This window comes from Chrysemys picta, chromosome 6 (assembly GCF_011386835.1).
Source record: "Chrysemys picta bellii isolate R12L10 chromosome 6, ASM1138683v2, whole genome shotgun sequence".
Classification (NCBI taxonomy): Eukaryota; Metazoa; Chordata; order Testudines; family Emydidae; genus Chrysemys; species Chrysemys picta.
Window position 1 is genome coordinate 88,266,142 of NC_088796.1, and position 20,476 is coordinate 88,286,617.

Genomic DNA, 20,476 nt, shown 5'->3' on the forward strand with positions numbered 1-20,476 from the left:
AGCTGAAGTCTACCAGATACAGCATGCACCTATCCCTTGCCCCTTGGTGTCACGTAGCATTGTCAGCTTTTGATTTTTAAAAGGATGATAAAGTTAACAATTGGGGCTAACTTTTTCATACTGTGTGCTTTTTGCATCTACACTCAGTGTATCCTTACTGTCTTATCTGTATTGAGACAAATTATACCATGTGTAATTAAAATGTTCATATCAGCTCGTGTGTAATTATCAGGTTACAGAGCATCTGTGCTATCAGTCCTATTTCACTTGCATTTCTCTGTCCACACATAGCAGTATTCTAACAAATAATAATACTGCTTGGCTCTTATGTAGTGTTTTTTCATCAGATCTTAAAGCGCTTCACAATCATAAGGCTGTCCAAGCATGCTGAGAGTGTAATGCAGTTGCAAGTTAGTGCCTGTCTATATTAGAAAAGTTGCACCAGTGTAACAACATTGATTTTTAAACCAATCTAATCTAGTGACATTGCTGCAAACTTGTGGTGTATAGAAATGCTTAAAGTTTAACTTGCTCTTGTAAGTTATTGAATAACTATTTAGCCATATCTCAGGCCTTAATTAACCAGTGCTTTTCACCTACACTGCACTGTAATATTACAAGTTAGCATGGACTAAGAAAGAATGATAGTTGAACATGATCTCAGCAGGCTAACAAGGAATATAAGACACCTTTAGAGAAAATTTGTAGCAAATCATTGTGTAGATGCTAAGCATGCTAGTGTCTAGTTATATAATTTAGCATGCCAGAACAGTTTCCATGAGACAACGAACTAAGCCTCACACTACCCATATGAGGTAGGTACTTTAGGTACTAGCCCCTTTTTAACAGTGACACATGTTTAAGATGTGATTTTTCAGAAGTGTAGCACTCTGCAGCCCTCCTGCGCCCAGGGAGAGGCCATGCAACTTCCACTGACTTCACTGGGAATTGTGCAAGTGCTGAATGGTAGTGGTGGTGGTGGCAGCGGCGTGTGATATACATGTCAGACTAGATGGTTTGGTGGCCCCTTCTGGCCTTTAGCACTATGACTCTAAATGCCTTTGAAAGCTAGGCCCTCTGTGACCACGGAGCTGAAGAAGCATACCAAAGTGGGACAGCCAGCAAATACCAGGTGCCTCATGGCACTGATCTTTGCTGCCCAGCCCCACAACATTGTGGGCAAAATTTCCAGTTCAAAAACTGAAACTTGGCTATTGACCCCGCAGCTAAATTGCTTAGTCTGTGTTGTACTGGAAGAGATCACTAGTGTACCGAATTCAGAGTGCTTAGTGTGATGTGCAGCAGAATCGATTGCATAAGGAACTAGTGTATCAACAACACTGTTGCATATTTTCTCCATTTGAAATTTGTCAAGAGGTTGTCAAATAAGTGAACTGATTTATCTTTCAGACTGTCAGCTGGAGCAAGATAGAATTCTAGTTTCGTCTTTGTTACAGAGCGTTCCCCTACCTATCTGCTGAATGGCACTTAACTGACTTGCTAGCAAGACATCTGTACTAATAACGTTTCACTGCTCTCCATGCAACAGGACTAGTATTATGTTTGCAAATCACTAAATTAAATATGTGGTGGAGAAGGGGGAGGAGGGTAATTTTTCAGTAGTTGTCTCTTTCCCAAGCTGCGTTTATGCATCCTGGGAGATCTACAGAACAGGCAGACTGCACAGCTATTTCAAGCATTTAAATCACATGGGCTCAAGAACATTTTAATAAACCATGTCTAGCACACGAGCCAACAGCGTCTCCTTAAAATACAACAGCTACTGAGGAGAAGCAACGTTGCAGGAAAGCAACTGGTTCTAACTAAAAAGATAACTTTATTTGCCAGCAAAGATGTCAGACAGAAGTCCCTTCGAAACAGATATGTTAACCCTTACCCGATACGTTATGGAAAAGGGACGACGTGTTAAAGGCGCTACAGGGGAGCTGACACAGCTGCTCAACTCAATGCTGACTGCCGTGAAGGCCACCTCCTCTGCAGTCAGAAAGGCAGGCCTCGCTCAGATGTGAGTCCTATTTAGACATATGGGGGAAGGGAGGAGGAGGAGAGGGATTTGCCTCCACATGAAGACTGGGGAAAGGGCAAGAGTTTTGTGAATTTTTTTCAAAAATTCACCCACTTTAAATTCAATATACTTCTTTTAAACCATGTAACTGAAAGTATGAATTCTGAGCTCAAAATCTAGCAAAATGATATTGGAAATGGTGTACATGCCAGAAGGGGGAGTGTGTGTTTATGGAGAATTTTAAAATTGTTCCTGAAATGTTCCCTGAGACTAGCTGTGGTTCTGCAAAATTTCAGTTTAAAAACAGTCAAATGAAAGCAAAACAAAAACCTAGTGCCATTATTTCCTGTCCTATTCATCATCTTAACTTTTTTAAATGGTGAACTGGTGTATTTTTAAGTCTTAGAAAATTTGAAGACTATCACATTTAGATATCTTCTGCTAATGTCCAAACAGATTGTCACAGCTAGCGTCTGAACTGTGGAAAATCAGGGTTTACCTTGGGAATGCTGATGTCCATATCCATTACTATAGTATTAACAATATTATGATTCAGCAGTGCTAAGAGAAGGCCATATACTGTCCTCCTTGTGTGTATCCCACTCCCTCGGGTGTCAAGGTCACCCGAAAGTGGTGTGTGGCCCTATGTGAAGGGCAAACACAACCAGCTCGTCTGGCTTCTGGTCTATTAGAAGATGGGAACTGAGGATTGCCTTGAAATGGTCTGAAATGAACTGACCTGTTTTTCATGCATTGGCTCAAAATAGACACTGATGCTGGTCCTTCAGTAGCAACGTGTCAGTAGAGGCTGGGGGCAGGAAGAGAAATCTAATAAAAACTGTATAATTTACATATATTCTTGTATATGTGTATGGTGTGTACGCTTAATTCCGAGGGTTAGTGATGGGGCTATACATGTATAATGACGGCAGAATACTCCATTAAGCAGTTTATTCCTATATACTCTATGGCAGAGGAATCTCAAGTACTTTGCATTTCTACAGCATCCTCATTCAAGAATCTTTATGTCCTTTGCAAACTATGAATTAACATCACAGCACCATGTGAGCAAGGTATCATTATCCCCATTTTACATATGGGAAATATAATTCATAGAGCAGTTAGGTGCTTTGCCCAAGGTCTCACAGTGAGTCAGTGGCAGACCCAGAAATAGATCTTTGACTCTCATAGAACATCAGGGTTGGATGGGACCTCAGGAGGTCATCTAGTCCAACCCCCTGCTCAAAGCAGGACCAATCCCCAACTAAATCATTCAGCCAGGGCTTTGTCAAGCCTGACCTTAAAAACCTCTAAGGAAGGAGATTCCACCACCTCCCTAGGTAACCCAGTCCAGTGCTTCACCCCCCTCCTAGTGAAAACGTTTTTCCTAATATCCAACCTAAACCTCCCCCACTGCAACTTGAGACCATTACTCCTTGTTCTGTCATCTGCTACCACTGAGAACAGTCTAGATCCAACCTCTTTGGAACCCCCTTTCAGGTAGTTTAAAGCAGCTATCAAATCCCCCCTCATTCTTCTCTTCTGCAGACTAAACAATCCCAGTTCCCTCAGCCTCTCCTCATAAGACATGTGCTCCAGCCCCCTAATCATTTTTGTTGCCCTCTGCTGGACTCTTTCCAATTTTTCCACATCCTCCTTGTAGTGTGGGGCCCAAAACTGGACAGTACTCCAGATGAGGCCTCACCAATGTCGAATAGAGGGGAATGATCACATCCCTCAATCTGCTGGCAATGCCCCTACTTATACAGCCCAAAATGCCATTAGCACACTGTTGACCCATATCCAGCTTCTCGTCCACTGTAACCCCTAGATCCTTCTCTGCAGAACTGCTGCCTAGCCATTCGGTCCCTAGTCTGTAGCAGTGCATGGGATTCTTCCATCCTAAGTGCAGGACTCTGCACTTGTCCTTATTGAACCTCTCCTGTGCTGTAACCACTAGACCATTTCCCTCCCCACTCTTTTGTTGGATATTAACTGAAGCCAAACTGTTTTCACTGACATGACATGACAAAGGAAAAGTTGCATTCTGAACTTTTGTGGTATTCCAATTTTTAAAACCCTAAAATACATAGTAAATAATAATATATAGATAAGAAACAGAATTTATTCTCAACCTAAAAGAGACATGACTAATGTTTCAACATTACAATTCCTCCCTCAGAACTGAAGCATCTATTATATTGAGGAAGAAAGGCCTCTCTTTGAAAAAACAAAAGTTTCAGGAAATAATCCAATAATCATACATCCCACTGATCTCATCAGTCATGTCAAACAACCAACCATGAGCTTTAGGAAATTTCAATGACCAATTGTAAATCAATCACTAGGATTGACATCCGTTTATATTTTCAATGCTATCTTCACATGAAAAAGGGCTAGAATTTTTTTTTTTTAAATGACAAATGAAGTTAAATAGGCCTGCCATTTCTAATTCTCCCAAATAAGAGGGTATGGCGTGGCTTCTTTAATATTTAAAAAGTTAACACCAACTTTTTGAAAGTTTTCTATTCACCAACAAAGGAGAAGATTTTGAAAGACACAGAGGGCAGTTAGGAGGCAAATTCCATTTGTTTCTTTGAAAATAAAGTACTTATACATTACATATGTGAAATCTGAGCAGATTATCTTGGAGTGGATACATAGCTGAAGTCATTTGTTGGGCTCTGCAACTAATTGTGAGCTTACCGAATAAATCTCATCTGTATTTCATACATAATCATTTAATAAAACCACATACTGTGAATAATAGCATGTTGTAGCATGCCCCAACAATCTTAATAGTGAAATGTCACTATGAAAGACTTAAAAATACCCTATTTAGAAATCACTGTACTTATATTTCATGGGTCATTATTTCCCTTCCCTCAGCTGGGGAGTCTCCAACTTTTTCCCTCAACAGAGCGAGCTGCTGCGAGTGACAAAGTGCTTTAGAGAGACAGCTGTGGTAACATGTACGTAAGCAAAGAGTGAAGCAATCAGATAGGGAACTCTGCTTATTAGCTTTAGTGTCTGGCCATCTGTTGGCAAACACATGAAAACGTGACCTTTGTTTCACAAGAATTTATCTGCTCCAACCCCTTGTTCTCTGATTAATGTCAGTCCTTTGTAAAGTCTGAATATTTCCAGGTGCAGCAGGAAGTCGCACTATGGATTCTGTTGGTGGCAATCTTCCCTACAACTGAGAGCTCAACTAATTCCACAGAAATCCTCAGCATGGCACTAACAATGCATTGTGATATCATAGCTTCCAATCCTATGCTGTGAGCTCAGGGGCTCTGCTCCTTCCCCATATCCTGTTATAGCTGCAGTTCCATTGCCAGGTGTCGCTGCTGTGCAATGGCAGATGCCCCAGTGCGGCTCTAGTGCACTCCTTGTGGGCATCAGTGCAAGGGGAAAAAAACTCATCAAGGAGAAAGTGATGGATTCTGGGGCAGTGGAGGTGACAGCAGCAGGCCCCCATATTCTTGGGGGGAAAGAAAAGGCGGCAAAGGAGCCACAAGGAAGGACAGAGTTAATGGAATCACTTCCCATCCCAATACTCCATACATTAAAACAGCTGCTCCATTCCTTCTCAGGGGTGGATGCATTTCTGTGATGAGTGAAATAATCCATGTGTGTCTCCCTCTTCCTCCCCCCCCCATCCCCCTCCGAGCCCCAGATGTAATTGCCACAGCAACCACTGAAGCCATCACAAACATTATCGTGGTAGCAAAAGAAGCAGCAAGAACAGAAGGATATTTAACAAACAAAACTCCTGTCTTCAAGCAAATTTCCCTAAAAACAAGGGGAAATAAATTTTGAAAATCGCCAAACTATAAGTTTTCCATGAGGAATCAACAACTCTTTCTGAAGTGCAGTCACTGATTGACTGCAAAATGGAGCCATCTGGTGGTATAGATGGGTCACTACATGAAGTAGAAGCACTTGCATGTGGAAAACATTAGTAAGGCATATTATCAAACAGATTAATTTGTGTGCCATTTGGGATCTCTTTAAAATTATGGCTAGGATCTGATATAAAATTTGACATTAAGCCTACTTCTGTTTTCTATAAAGGAAGTCTAAACCAACTGCAACATGCGCTCATTCTGATTTTAAAAAGCAAAGCATGCAGCACATTTGATCAAACCCTACTGACTTCAGCGATGGCAGCAAGATCAAATCACTTGGACAGCAAGTGAAGAATTCTTAATAAATATTCTGGGCTTGATGCCGTATTCTTTGCACATTCTGGTTACTTTCATCAGCTTTGCATGCACAAGGAATATAACCATGTATCTTCCTGAGGGAAGCTATAACAATGTGCGCTGCAGTCTTGCTTATGTTTAAGGTCCATGGTCAACAGTGAGGCTCCCCAGACAAACATAGTTTAAGAACAAGTGACCAGAATTTTTGAGAGAGACTAGTGATTTTAGGCATCTTTTAGGGGGAGGGGCCCTACTTAAGGCACCTTAAGGTGGCAAGATGGGCACCCAAAAACTGAGTAACCCCAAGAACACTACTTAATTTTGAAAATCTCGGTCAGTACTGTATTTAAAAAAACAACACTCATTATGCTATCCTGAGGGAGTTGGAGAGGGAGAGAAAGAGGGAGGGGGAGCACAGTTCCCCCAACAAGGGCTCCAACAGGGAAAAACACTAAAAAAAAAAAAAAGTTTTAAAAATCTAAGAAAAGAGAAAATAGTCCATTTAAGGACTAACCACCTGCCCCTTTATAAAAACAAAGTATTTGCTTTATAGGAGAGCAATAAAATGCTGTCACAGGGTCTCTTATTTGCTTCCCTTGGTCTCAAAAGTGACTGAATCAGATAAAGTAAATCACAATTTTATTTTCTGAGTTGAGAGTTTTGCTTTAGAATTTTTTTTAAACTAAACCTCTGAAAATAGGGGTTTATCATGGAAATACCATCACTGTCTAATCTAGTCCATTCTGAGGTGCAGTTCAGAGGAGAGAGAGAGAGGTAGCTCAACGAGGTTTGTAAGGCTCTGAATTTGGGGCCTGGACAGTGATCTGTCTGGCCCCAGATGTAAATTAAAGACTCCTTACAGGCTGGTTTAATTTATGGAGATGCCGAATGGCTCCCTACGGGCTGCTCTGAGGCAGAGAACAGGCTCTGGCCACACACTCCTTCCTCAAACAAGCCTCCATCCTTTGGCCATCTCCCCCAGCACTCACTCGCAGCAGAAGCCTCATGGGGGGGGAGGGGGTGTTTGAGGATAGAGGAGGGCCATTCTGGTGCCTGGGGTATTCCTCAGAGGTCAGTCAGTTAAGGTGACTTTATAGTGGCTGAACTGTCATGAAGAGATCACAGCCCAGAACTGAAGCCACAATCTTTCCCTCCCTTGGGCAGATTTTCATTTACCACCAGGAATGGATATCTACAGAGATATTTTAAAGACTTGGTGTATGTGGGAGGTGTGGAGGGTGAGAGATTGGCAGGGAAAAGCCACGGTCATCACTTTTCCGAAGTCTTAATGTTCATGAACATTATGTTCCTGTCAAAATTCAGGCCTGTCTTGTTGCTTTGAGGTTTCTTAGTGTTTTCACTGCCATGTACACATCCTCCTTTCTTTAGGTATGGAATAGCAGGAACTGTGAACGTGACTGGTGATGAAGTGAAGAAGCTTGATGTGCTATCCAATTCTCTGGTTATTAACATGCTACAGTCCTCCTATGGCACCTGTGTCCTAGTCTCAGAGGAGAATAAAGATGCCATTATCACTCCACAAGACAAGAGGGTCTGTATATATGTCTGTGTTCTCTCATTTAGCAGCAGGTGGTGCTGTTATTCCGAGTATTGAAAAAGAGGTTAGGGACTATGTTACCTGTAAGAAAGCAAAAAGGCACAAGTTCCTAAGCAATAGCAGAGAATCTGCATATTATTCTACTGCTTAAATGATTAGTTACAGTGGGTGAGCGGTTTTCAATAAGTAAGGAAGTCCTTGCAAAGGATTCATAATTAAAACTGGGGGAATAATTATTTGTGAGCATGTTAGTGAAACTGGGATCCCAATTGAATCCTACCATGTTTGGACCCTTTTTTGAACATTGGTGTGACCTGTTTTTGTTTGCATGAATATTTAGCCAGGACTATAAGGAGTACATTGCTACTCAGTTTGAGCAAGGCTGGCAGAACTGGGCTCTAAATTAACTGCCCTAACAAATGGCTACTTCTGGGATTTCCGGATGTATGGAAATCATCTTCGATTATGATACCCCTCCATTAATTTAACATGAAGTCCCAAGGAAACACTAATTCACAGTTCAGGATTTCGATTAGCACTCCACCAAAAGCCAGCCATCCCTGCCTCCCTACCCTCAAGCCTCGCTTCATAAATCCATTCATTCAACTCACAATACAATTTAAACAAAATTTGTTCAATAAACCAAGACAAAAACTGGAACAAAACCACTCAGTTCCTTTGCTTTCACACTATGCCCTTTCCTCACCCCCAATCTTTTGTGTAGTTACATTGTCAGCTGTTTGGGCAAGCCCCTTCTCTCTCTGCATTTTGGTGATGTGCTATACAGATTACAACCGTATTCGGTCTGGATTTATCAAGGGCATTTGGTTATCTAAATGTTGTAAGAAAAAGATGGTGTTTACCAAACAAAGGAAAAAGATACAGCAAGTCAGCATATTTAATACTCCTCTTCTCTCTCCTTTTAGGGTAAATATGTGGTGTGCTTTGATCCACTAGATGGTTCTTCCAATATAGATTGCTTGGCATCAATAGGAACGATATTTGCTATCTACAAGAAGGTACGTTGAAGAACAAAACACACAGTATGATTCACCCAGTGAGAACAAAACATTTCCTGTATATCAGCTCGTTTCACTTTCTTTTCCACTGTCTTTTGAATAAAAAGAGCTTTAAAGAGACAGTGATATAGATATACAATGAATATATATTTATATCAAATAATGGGCTAAATTTTTAGGAAGAAGCACACTTAATTGTCCACGTGAAATTCTTGGGCCACAGCACTTCCTTCTGTATCACACAGAGTAATTAAAACAAAAGTGGTTTCTAATTATAAGGCAACTCGTTAGCTACATCAATCCTATTTACTCACTTCAGTGAGTGCTGGGGGTGGGGTGGGGACAGGATGTAGAGATGGGCCAGAGCTCCAGTGTGAAGGTGCAGAACCAAACTTAAAGTTCAGGAATGTTCAGGTCTGGAATATGGGTTCCTGTCCATCTCTACAACTCACAATGTTTGTTTGCCCACTAGGGAGCTACATAGAGTGCCAGGTTTCAGAGTGGTAGCAGTGTTAGTCTGTATCAGCAAAAACAACAAGGAATCCTTGTGGCACCTTAGAGACTAACAAATTTATTTGGACATAAGCTTTCATGGGCTAAAACCCACTTCATCAGATGCATGGAGTGAAAAATACAGTAGGCAGGTATATATATTACAGCACATGAAAAGATGGGAGGTCAGTGCTAATGAGGCCAATTCAATCAGCGCAGATGTCACCCATTCCCAACAGTTGACAAGAAGGTCTGAGTATCAACAGAGTGGTAGCCATTTAACCACCAGCATTTGCCAACAGTTAGAATGATGTCAGTTCTCACAATTTTACTGCAAGTCTCGCAATATTTGTTGCTTTTATGAAAGCCCTAGCTCACAGAATCATATGATGACACGAGACACACAGTTCTCTCTTTTTTAAGGTTACAGCTCTCATGTTTGCAAAGAAATGCTTAAAAACATGAATCCTAAAGGCTCAGAAAACAGAAGGCAAGATGCCATGATTACCTCCTACACTTAGAACAGGAAATTACTATGTGGTGTCTATTGAATTTATAATTGTGAGCATCATATTACCATTTAGTAGTACCCTCTTTGACCTTGCCTTCTCGGGGAGGGGGAAAGGGGTGTTCTTAACTCCAGTTAGCCATCTGGAGGTAAAATCCTAATGAAAACTTGTGAAGACTACAGACTTCCTTGTCAACAGGTTGAGTTCAAGAATAAGCTCCCTCTTATATATAACTCCAGCTGCTAATTTGTGTGAAAACTACGAACTGCCTTGTCTTCTTTAGGATTTTACCTCAAGATGGCTAACTGGAGTTAAGAACACCCCTTTTTCCCCCAGTAATGGCGAGGCCTTTCAAAACCACTTACCAATAAGGTTTTCAATTCGTTTTCTACAATTTTTTCCTCACTCTCTCTCAAACAAACAAACGAACGAACCAACAAACAAAACCTGAGTGCCTTCTGACATCTCATTTTAGAATTAAAGTCTATGTAGGGGCAAACATCAATACTTAATGAATGGTACAATTCATTAATGTACAACCTACAATACTCAATACAAAATTACTTCAGTCACTCAAAAGATTAGATGTAACCAAAGGATAAAGATTCCACCCACAGGATCAAGTGCACTTATTTTAGTTACTTGAACAATTTAACAAATCACACTTGAAAGACAAAAAACTATGTTGTACACACAGGTACTAGAAAGGCCACTTATGCACAGACAGCATTTTTTATTTAGCATCTTCCTTTCCACTGAGGTGCTAATTTAGCAGGATAAATTAGCTAAATATCCAGCCCTCTCAGATGGGAGGATTTTATGGGATTTTTACCAACATGCCCTTCTTCAAAGCCATTAGCTAAATCAAAATAACCAAGTAATAAAAATTTTTTGAAATTCTGCAGCAACAGACATTTATGAAAGAAAAAATGATGAAATGCTCTCCCAAGGGACTGAAAATCTATCTAGGAAAGAAAATAATTTAAACAATTTTAAATAATCTTCCCCATGGAAAGGATTTTGAAGTACATCAGGTCAGCTTAAAAAGACCATTCATAACTGCTACCACACTTATGGGGTCCCTTCTGATTATATGATCGTGCATATGAATGATTTTCTCATCATGTCACTGCCTGAACCTGGATCCCAAAGGCACTCCAGTGTTCAAACATTTCTGTGAAGTGACTTCCTTTTAGGAAAGAAGCTATAAAGCTAGTTAGAACTTTAATAGACTGAGACAGCATCTTTTGAACAATGAACCATCAAATAGTCTAAGTAATGTGCCAAGGCTACAAAGAAAGTGAGTGTCAGAGCTGGAATTAGAGCTCCTGGCTTCTAGTCCAGTCTTGGACCACATCTTTCCCCCTTATGAACAGTATTCTGTACAAGCACACAAGGATGAACATGCTCCCTACACATTGACAAGAGGGACTTAATCTCCAGAATTCAGATATCGTTGGAGTTTAACAATAGTTGTTCAGGTTATGTAAAAGTAACTGCAGTGTTGATTTGGTAACCATGCCAAATATTTCTGGATGCAGGGCTGTATTTAAGAAGTAGTCTTTTAAAAAGTTCCTCCGTATATTTCAAGAGCTGGAGGCAACTCCATTTGATATAACAATTCACTGCTAAGAGAAGGCCTTAAGGTATGTAGGGGGCCTTCTGAATGGTTTGAGCCAGATCGGTACACTGATTTTTTCATTCCCTGTCCCTAAAATCTGATATAGTGATGTAAGGAAGAGATAGCCTGAGAAGAAACAAATGGTAGGGTCAGATTCTCCTACCAACACTAGTCATTAGAATCTTGAGTACTCTCTTTAAAGAAGTACTTCTTTCTTGAAGGTAAAGACAGAATGACCACTACCATTTAGGGTTGCCAAGTGTCCGGTTTTCAACCGGAACATCTGGTTGAAAAGGGACCCCTGTGGCTCATTGCAGATTCTTTTGAATCCAAGGAAAGAGAGGAAACTAACAGTACCTGCCTACTTAGTACTGGAAGATACCACCTTGAGTCTTGTAAACAAGTCTAGGACAGCACACCACTCCTAATTTATAGTCTCTCACACCCCACTTGGTGGCAGAAATGCAGTCTCTTGAAGAAACATGTTATCGTTTGTTTACTCTATTTTTCTTCTTGGTTTTGCTTGCATTCTTTTCTCTTCGTGAATAGATGTTGGTATCCTCTTTGCTTCCCCTTGAATCTCCTTTCACCAGCAGGAATATTATTTCTAAAACTCCACACACCAAAAAAAAAAAAAAAAAAAAAAAGCTTTAAGGAAGCAAAGCAGAGATAGGTGGACGGACCATCTGGCTTAAGTCAAAAGATCAGGTGCCTTTAAAACTGACTTCCAGGGCCTTAGCCGTCAGATCCTGTTGAGATGTTGTGTAGGTTAAGCAGTGTGTTTGTTAAGAGAGGACTACTGATGCTGTTGTAATATGTGAACTCCTGGGAGTGTGGTGGCTTAACCCACTTTTTAGCATAACTAAAAATTATTATTTTGGGGGAAACATAGCAGCCTAATGAATATCTTCTCCCCCACCTCCACACACACAGAGAGCCTGCATGAGTCTACATCCCACAGTGGTCCTGTGACATTCCACTGCCTTTTTTGTAATATTGTCAAGATCTCCAGACAAGTTCTCTCACTATCCATCAGTTTAACAGTGCATGTCATTTCCCCCTGGTACATGAGAAGTAAGGAGAGGGGGAAAGGGCAACAGATGCTAATTATTGATCTTTACTAAGAGATGCATAGCTTAGTGGTCTGAACGCAAGATTGGGAACCAGGATTCTTCAAGATCTAATTCCAGCTCTTATAGTGAACCCCCTCTCCTGGGCTTTGGGCAAGTCACTTATGACAAAAATTTCAAACTCAGTTTGTATAGTGTATTCTGAAAGAGACATTAAAACCTCATGGAACTGATTTTATCTATCTTGCAACAATGAAGTGCTGAACTGATTTTTCCAAAGTTTAAACCTTTGATTTTATGAAGTCAGATATTTTAAAGCCTATGCTAAGACATCCCCTATACCATAGCCAAAATATTGTTGAAGGAAAATACTCAAAGGTTGTTATAAGGCTTCTGCTGTCTGTTTTAATTCACTGGTTCACTTTTTATTATACTTCACTAGGGCAGAACTATTCCACAGACTTAAAAAGACAATAAAATAACCTCATCATTTCCAGCGTTTTATTTTTACCTTTGAACAGATCTGCATTTCTTTGTGGAAGTTTGTTTGACTCTGAACTTTCTTTCCCCCTTTGGTTGTTCAGAGCACAGACATGAACAATAATTGAAAAACAAGCTGAATTCTGGCCAGCGTCCATTTCCCTAGGGAGAAGTTCCTTTGCTTTCTCAGAATAGCCCATCATTGTTTAGTTTCTCACCCAGGAATATTAGGGGTGCAGGGGAGAGGAAGCATTCGTTAGTGATGAGTCTGCAACAATCATCTCAGATAAATATACTGTATTTGAAAACTGTCTTCCATACAAGATTTATTTACATTCACTTTACATAAACACCAGGGTCTAATCAGGTCTGAATGAGAAGCTTTTTTGGGGGGTCAAACACACACACACGCACAAATCTGGCCATTTTTAGTGTAGGGGGAGGGGGAGAGCACAGAAAAGTTAGGCATTCATAATATTGTTTGCAATCTGCACATAAGTGTATTTTTTAGATTTAATTTTGCAAGTAAGTAGTCTATGGTGGACAATTATTGCTTTGATGTTGAGATGTGTGCACGCCATAGGCATACAATTTTAGAACAGAAGGTTTTAAGGTATAAAAGCATAAAAAACATGCTGTTCATGGCAAGCTAGCTGCTTTTGAAAAAGATTCTTTAGGAGAGAGTTAGCAGCATATAGTCAGTATTAAGGATCTAAAATGTGCACTCTTATTAATCTGCATTCATTATGTACACTGTAACCTTTCTGAATGAGCTGCTCTGCACTGAATCATAATTAGTTATACCATACCAAATGGGGTAAATGAATTCTTTATCATGGGTCCATAATATGTGACTACATGTGAATGCATTCATAGGAATTTACAACATACACGATGTCTTAGGTCCTCAGGAACCATTAAGGTGCTGTGTCTCGGTATTGAGAATAACATGCCATGTAGCTAATTCTGTCTGTTCTTATTTAAGAACAATCCACCTCCCAAAAAAACCCCATAACCCACCACCACACAAACACACACAGAAATTAAATCCCCTTAATTGTTTCTGTAAATAGTTGCCATCTTGCTACATATTGTTAAACAGTTGCTATATTTTACCAGTGTAGAACTGGTTAGAAAATGGGGCAGTGCGGGAATGGCAAAAAAAATCAAAAACTGAAAATTTTCAGCCAAATTCCAAGTTTTCGGTAAAAACTTTTAGTTGAAAACCAAACACTTTGGAAAATACTGCCCTGGTTCTTGTGAGAGTTGTCGTTTGAGTGCTTCATGCCTCCTTTCTTTGCTATTGGTTAGGCTCCCTGGATAAACTACATCGCCTCTGATGCACAGTGGTCTCCCCTCTTGTTCAGCCACCACAGTGCATCATAGGGCACAAGCTTTTCAGGTTTGGGGAGCTTTGTTTTTCAACAAAGTCCAAAATCTCCATAGAAAGACGCACTATCCTGGAATGTCCCTTCGGTAAGACCTGGTGTTGAGGCACTTCTGCCTCAGTTTCCCAAAAATGATCTTCGGTCTATTCCTACTGTAGAAGCAGGTTGGCCTTCCAGCCAACCCACTATAAAGCATTCAATTCCTTCCAGGCTAAGAGAGTCCCTAAGTCCAAGTCCAAAAATATCATCAAAACAAAAGAGTCTTCAGCTCCTCTGGGCCTTCAGCCTCCTTCCTTACTGGCAGGCTCCCAGTGGCAACTGCCTATCTCACTACCTAACTGCCTGCTCTTGGGCTCCAATCAACCCAGTCGTCCAGGTCAGATCTATCCTCCTACCAAGGCCCCCTGGCAGACTGTAGCCCTCAGCCAGTTTCATAGATTCCAAGGCCAGAAGGGACCACTGTGATCATCTAGTCTGACCTCTGGCATAACATAGGCCATAGAACTTCCCTAAAATGAGTTGTACAGCAGATCTTTTAGGAAAAACATCCAATCTTGATCTAAACATTGTCAGTGATGGAGAATCCACCATGACCCTCAGTAAATTGTCCAAGTGCTTAATTACTCTCACCATTAAAAATTTGCACCTTATTTCCAGTCTGAATTTGTCTAACTTCAACTTCCAGCCATTGGAGCATGTAATTCCTTTCTCTGTGAGACTGAAGAGCCCATTAACAGATATTTGTTCTCCATGTAGATACTTATAGACTGTGATCAAGTCACCCCTTACCCTTCCCTTTGTTAAAATAAATAGATTGAGCTCAAGTCCATCACTGTAAGGCATGCTTTCTAATCCTTTAATCATTCTTGTGGCTCTTCCTAGCTTAAGCTCAGCTCCTTTCCCCACATCAAAGCAGCCTGTCTGGCTAGCCACAGGAGACACCCCCCACCACCCGCACTTTTCCTCAGCTGGTCTAGCCATCCATCCATCCTGCTTCCCCCTCTCCATGGACTTTTGGCAGCCTTTCTCAGGGAACTCACTCCCTACTTCCTCTTCCTCCTTTTAAGTCTCACACCCTGCACAGGTAGGGCTGGGCTAACTGGCCCAAGGCTTCCCGGCCCTTAAAGGGACAGGTGGCCCTGTTATAGTCAAAAACCCTATTTTCCATTGAAAAACAATTTTAATAGTAAATTTTTGATCAACCCTAGCTAGGGCGAAATCCTTAACTTGTTATTCAGCTTCTACGCAAACTAATGAAATCCCATTCCAATCCATGGGAGTTTGTTTGCGTGAGTCAGAAACGAGTAAAAGCTAAACAGGGACCTCAGGACTGTGACTATAGGTTTCATTCAAGTTCCTACTAAACAGGCATCATCACAAAAAAGCCACCACAACTGACAAACTTTTTTGGCAAACAGGCCAAAAATCAAGGGTGAAATCCTGGCTCCAATGAAGTCAATGGCACTATTTCACCCTGAATGAGCATAGAGAATAACAATTCTCAGAATTTATCACAGAGTCAGAAAAGGTAGAGATGTCAGAGACTGGGGGGAAATTATTATATCAGCTACTCTGCCTCCCTGCCAGAATACTGGTGTGTCCTACTAAAGTAGGACTTGTAATGTTTTGTCCAGTGTACTTTTAAATCTCCCAACCAATGGGACCTCCATCGCTTCCCTAGGAAGACTAATCCAAAGTCTAATACGTCTATTAAGAAGTTTTTCTAGCGCTTAGTGCAAATTTTCCCTTTAATAATTTAATACAATTACTGCTTTTGTATCCATTTGAACACCCTTCAAAACATTCATAGACTTATGTCCCTACCTCTGTCATTTCCTAGCCAACTGTAAATATTTCCTAGCCAGCTGTAAATATTTCTCTCTTTCAGTCTTTTCTCTTAAGTCAGGCCCTCCAGCCCCGATAACTTTTGTTGCTTTTCTCTGAACTCCCTCTAGACTAAATATATTTCTGTCAATGTGGGACCTAGAGATAAATGCAATTTTACGTACAGTCTTACAGAAAAAGACTGTCAACACCCCCTTTCTTCTCCATGATATGATGTTTCTGTGAATACAGCCCAAAATTCTACAGGTCTATCTTGCTGTCACATTGCATAATGAATTCATGCTAATTTGTTGTTCCCTATCACCCTTAGGTCTTTTTCAGCATTATGGCTTCTCAAGTTTCTCCTTTTCATTGAATAAGAACATTTGAATAGTTATTGCCCAGCTTGATATATCATCTTGCATTTTTTTTCTGCTGTTTTCTGCTCTCTCTTTAGGTCCTTTTGAATTATGTCTCTGTCCTCATGGACATTTGCAGTTCCTGCCAGTTTAATACCATCTATGAATTTAACTCACATGTTGCTTACAGATCTCTAAAGAAGATATTACTCTAAAGAAGAGTAAATAGTACCCCGTACATAGGGTGCTTAATATTAATGTTTGTAAAAACAATAAAGCATTTTATATGACTTGAATAGGAACGCTCACATTGTTATTTATATAATGCCGTAAATGTGTATGGTGGTTTATAAATAAGTCCTAGAGGACTGAAAACGGATTTAAAAACCACAGCAAGCAAAACCAATGATAAACAACAAAGCTTGCTGTTGTGGAGAGGTGAGTACTAGGAAAATTGGCAACTGCTTCCAGGAGCTGCGTGGAACTCGGGAGCCTGCCTTAGCCTGACTTTTAATGGCCCAGTCGGTGGTGCTGACCGGAGCCGCTAGGGTCCCTTTTTGACTGGGCGTTCTGGTAAAAAACCGGACACCTGGCAACCCTAGAGGGGTTAGTTATTAGTTATTTTAACAGTTTTTCATTTAAATTTGAGTTCTGCTTTTATTGTTTTCCATTAAGATCTCAACCTTCAATATTGTGATAATTCTTTCCTCAGACAACAGAAGATGAGCCCTCTGAAAAGGATGCCTTGCAGCCAGGACGAAATATTGTTGCAGCAGGCTATGCCTTGTATGGCAGTGCTACGCTGGTGGCTCTTTCTACCGGGCAAGGAGTGGACTGCTTCATGCTAGATCCGGTATAAACAAGATGTTAATTACTATATACATTCTTTTTGCCTTTTAGTATTTCATATGCTAGGCTTTACTTATTTTCTCATTCCAATCTGATCTAGAGAATATTATTTGTGGCATTCTCCCTTTTGACCAGGTCCTGTTTTAATCCATCCTTGTCCTACTGGTACTTGGTAATACAAAACCACATTGGCTGCAGAACCACAGTCCCATTCATGGAAGGGAAGAAATTGAGACCTTGCCCCTGTGCATTCATCTTAAGACTACATCACAGCCATATACTGGGAAATGTTTAAGAAAATTCATCAGTGCCTTTGCCCCCAACTAAGGGCCCCACCCTCAAAAAAAGGGCCTCACTTTAGCTTTTAATTCAGCAAATGCAAATATTAATTATGGGTATAATTCATACACACTTATACCCCTAACTTCCTGACTGCATCTGCAGGTTAGGTAGCTTTACTTTAAGTGCTTTGACTTGCATACCCAAATATTGCAAATAAAAAAACATGCCCATAAAACTGCAGACTGCTTCTCAAAATCAGACACCAGAAGCCCAGACAGCATTGTCCAGGGAGCTTGAGAAGGAGAAAGGAGATGGCTCATTTGGAAAGTCAGCACAAGATAGGTAACAATATAAAGGTTTTATTTGATCAATGGGTGAAATCTTGGCTCCATGATCTTAGTGCATTGACTTCAGTGAAGGCCAATATACCTAAGCGCTAAAAGTAACTTACTGAAGAGATTATACCAAGCAGACAGACTGGGGACAGAATTGATGCGAGTGCTGAGGGAGGACACACTGAATTAATTAATTAGAATTTTCAGGTTTGGAGAGAAGCTGGAAGCTCCAAATCATCAGGCAGACAGGGAGATCTCATGCAGCAGTGGTCAAGGTCAGCTTACTCAATATATTTGGGATGTTAGCAACACTCTAATTGACATATATATACAGTGAGGGTGTGCAGGGGCAGTTTAAAAAAATCAAAATCAAAAGACAACCCCAAAAATCAATTAAAAAAAGAATCTCATGATTTTGATGCCAGTCTCATGATGTTTTCAGGTCTGACTTATTTTTAAACATTTGGGGTTCACAATACTGGACTGGGTATTCATTTTATGACAATTATTTCTGAGATTATTTTTGTTCACATTGAAGATACGGCAAATCTTCCTGTACCTAAAGCAGCTTTCCAGCTTGTGATCTGCTTGAAACAATGACAAGTCATATAAATGAATATTGATTAAAGGACCACATTGTGCTAAAGTCTTTCAAACTTTCCTTTAGCATGATATCCCGCTGCCTGCTAGTAATTGGTGCACCTCATTCTTCTGTAGGCCCTTGGTGAATTTGTTCTGGTGAATAAAGATGTGAAAATCAAGAAGAAAGGGAAGATCTACAGTATCAATGAGGGTTATGCCAAGTACTTTGATCCTGTGATGACAGAATATTTACAAAGGAAGAAATTCCCTGAGGTGAGAAAATAGCAGCTTTGTAATCAGCTAATGCAGCAAGGGCTCATGCTGCTTTGAGCAAAGTACAGCTCAAAGAGGAGGATAGGTTTGATTGTTTTGCTGAATTAAACTCCTTGACCTTGGAAACATTATCTACAACCTGGTATGTTCTGGCTACATGGCTAAAGTACTTTGGATTCCACTACTCTGAAAATCCTTTATTACTTCAACCTATATGGTAGCCAAGCTCATCGGCATTCTGTAATAGTTTGGAGGAAGATGTGCTAGATAATAAGAGACAGAGTTTTAAAGAACGTCTGAAATTATGCATGCAAAATTTGGACATGCACCTATTTTCAAATATATTTGAATACGTACCTCAATTAATAACATGCACAATTATCCATTTTGGGCTAGATTTCTCACTACTGCTCAGTAGGTTGCATTGAAGGGCGGGGTGTAAAAATCCTCCCCCCCAGTTGCACCCTTGTGCAGCAGCAGGGTACAGCTGCAAATCCAATGCTTCCCAAAGTGCAAAGACTGCTCCCTCCTAACGCCTCATGGGGCACAATACAACCCCAAAAGACAAAGAGGTGGACTCATGCCCATGCACCCTTCCCCCATAGGGGGCGTACATTGTACCACCTGAACAGGTGTAGCTGAGGGCACGCTACCCTCTACATTCTGCTGCCGCCTGGAACTCCACATCTGCAATGCCTTCAGCATGGATCAGTGCCTAATAAGGCATGACTGAGCCCTTTGTGAGTATGAACACGTACATGCACACATTTTGCCTGTGCAATTTTGAAAAGTTCTTTGAAAATGTGACTGTGTATGTCCAACAAGTCACTTCAAAATGTAGTAGACTATAATTACTCAAGTTTGAATTTCATTAGGATGCTAGAATTAACCCTACTCTTGCGAAAAAAGATATCTGATTTATGTCTCACCTAAAAGACAGTGCATCCAGTAGCAAACTTCCCCAGAGCACTATACCGAGGCACTGGTTCAGTAATGCACAGTAGCACAAGAGCTTACTTGCTAGCTACTTCCTGTACCACCATGTGTTTTGCTTGGAGAGCGCCTGTCCAAGTACTGGCACAAACTGTTGCTGCTTAGTTTGTCAAGTCTGATGGGATCACATCTTTAGATAAGGTTGCAGGTCATATTTCTGTGAGGACTTCTTGCTAGGCTGTAAACTTACATCTTGCTACACTGAACAAAATGAGTACAGTTTTGCTCTGCGTCTGCCCAAGAACTCTGCTTTATTGCTCTAAGTTGTTACTATGAGATATGTTGTATTAGAATGCTGTGCGTCTGCTTATGTGGTTTTATTTGAAACAGAGAAGTGAGGGTTTTAGTGTAGTTTTGAGGGAAGTGGAACCCAGTTTACAGCCTTCTTGCTTCCTGAAAATTGCTTCTTTATATATGAATCCTTCAATCCCCCAGATCAGAACATGTTCTACTTTTTATAAAGCCACCTGACTGTTGAAAAAAGTGTAAACTGTTTGTTCAAGGAGCAGAGCTAGCCAAAAGGAAAAACAGGAAATGCCATGTATCATTATGTTTCATACATTTCAATTTCAAAGGGTGAGAGAAAAACATCAAACAGTGCAATCCAA

The 20,476-nt window shown here is 40.6% G+C and overlaps 1 protein-coding gene across 1 annotated transcript in view; it reads left to right on the top strand.

The window, feature by feature from the left end:
- The first annotated feature begins 1,293 nt into the window (after positions 1-1,293).
- Positions 1,294-20,476, top strand: part of LOC101944133 (fructose-1,6-bisphosphatase isozyme 2) — a 29,127-nt gene continuing 9,944 nt past the window's right edge. The window contains exons 1-5 of the mRNA XM_005304295.5: positions 1,294-2,026; positions 7,624-7,786; positions 8,719-8,811; positions 17,267-17,407; positions 18,738-18,875. Of these exons, the coding sequence (XP_005304352.2) occupies positions 1,854-2,026; positions 7,624-7,786; positions 8,719-8,811; positions 17,267-17,407; positions 18,738-18,875 (708 nt within the window). The 5' untranslated portion in view covers positions 1,294-1,853. The remainder of the gene's footprint in view (positions 2,027-7,623; positions 7,787-8,718; positions 8,812-17,266; positions 17,408-18,737; positions 18,876-20,476) is intronic.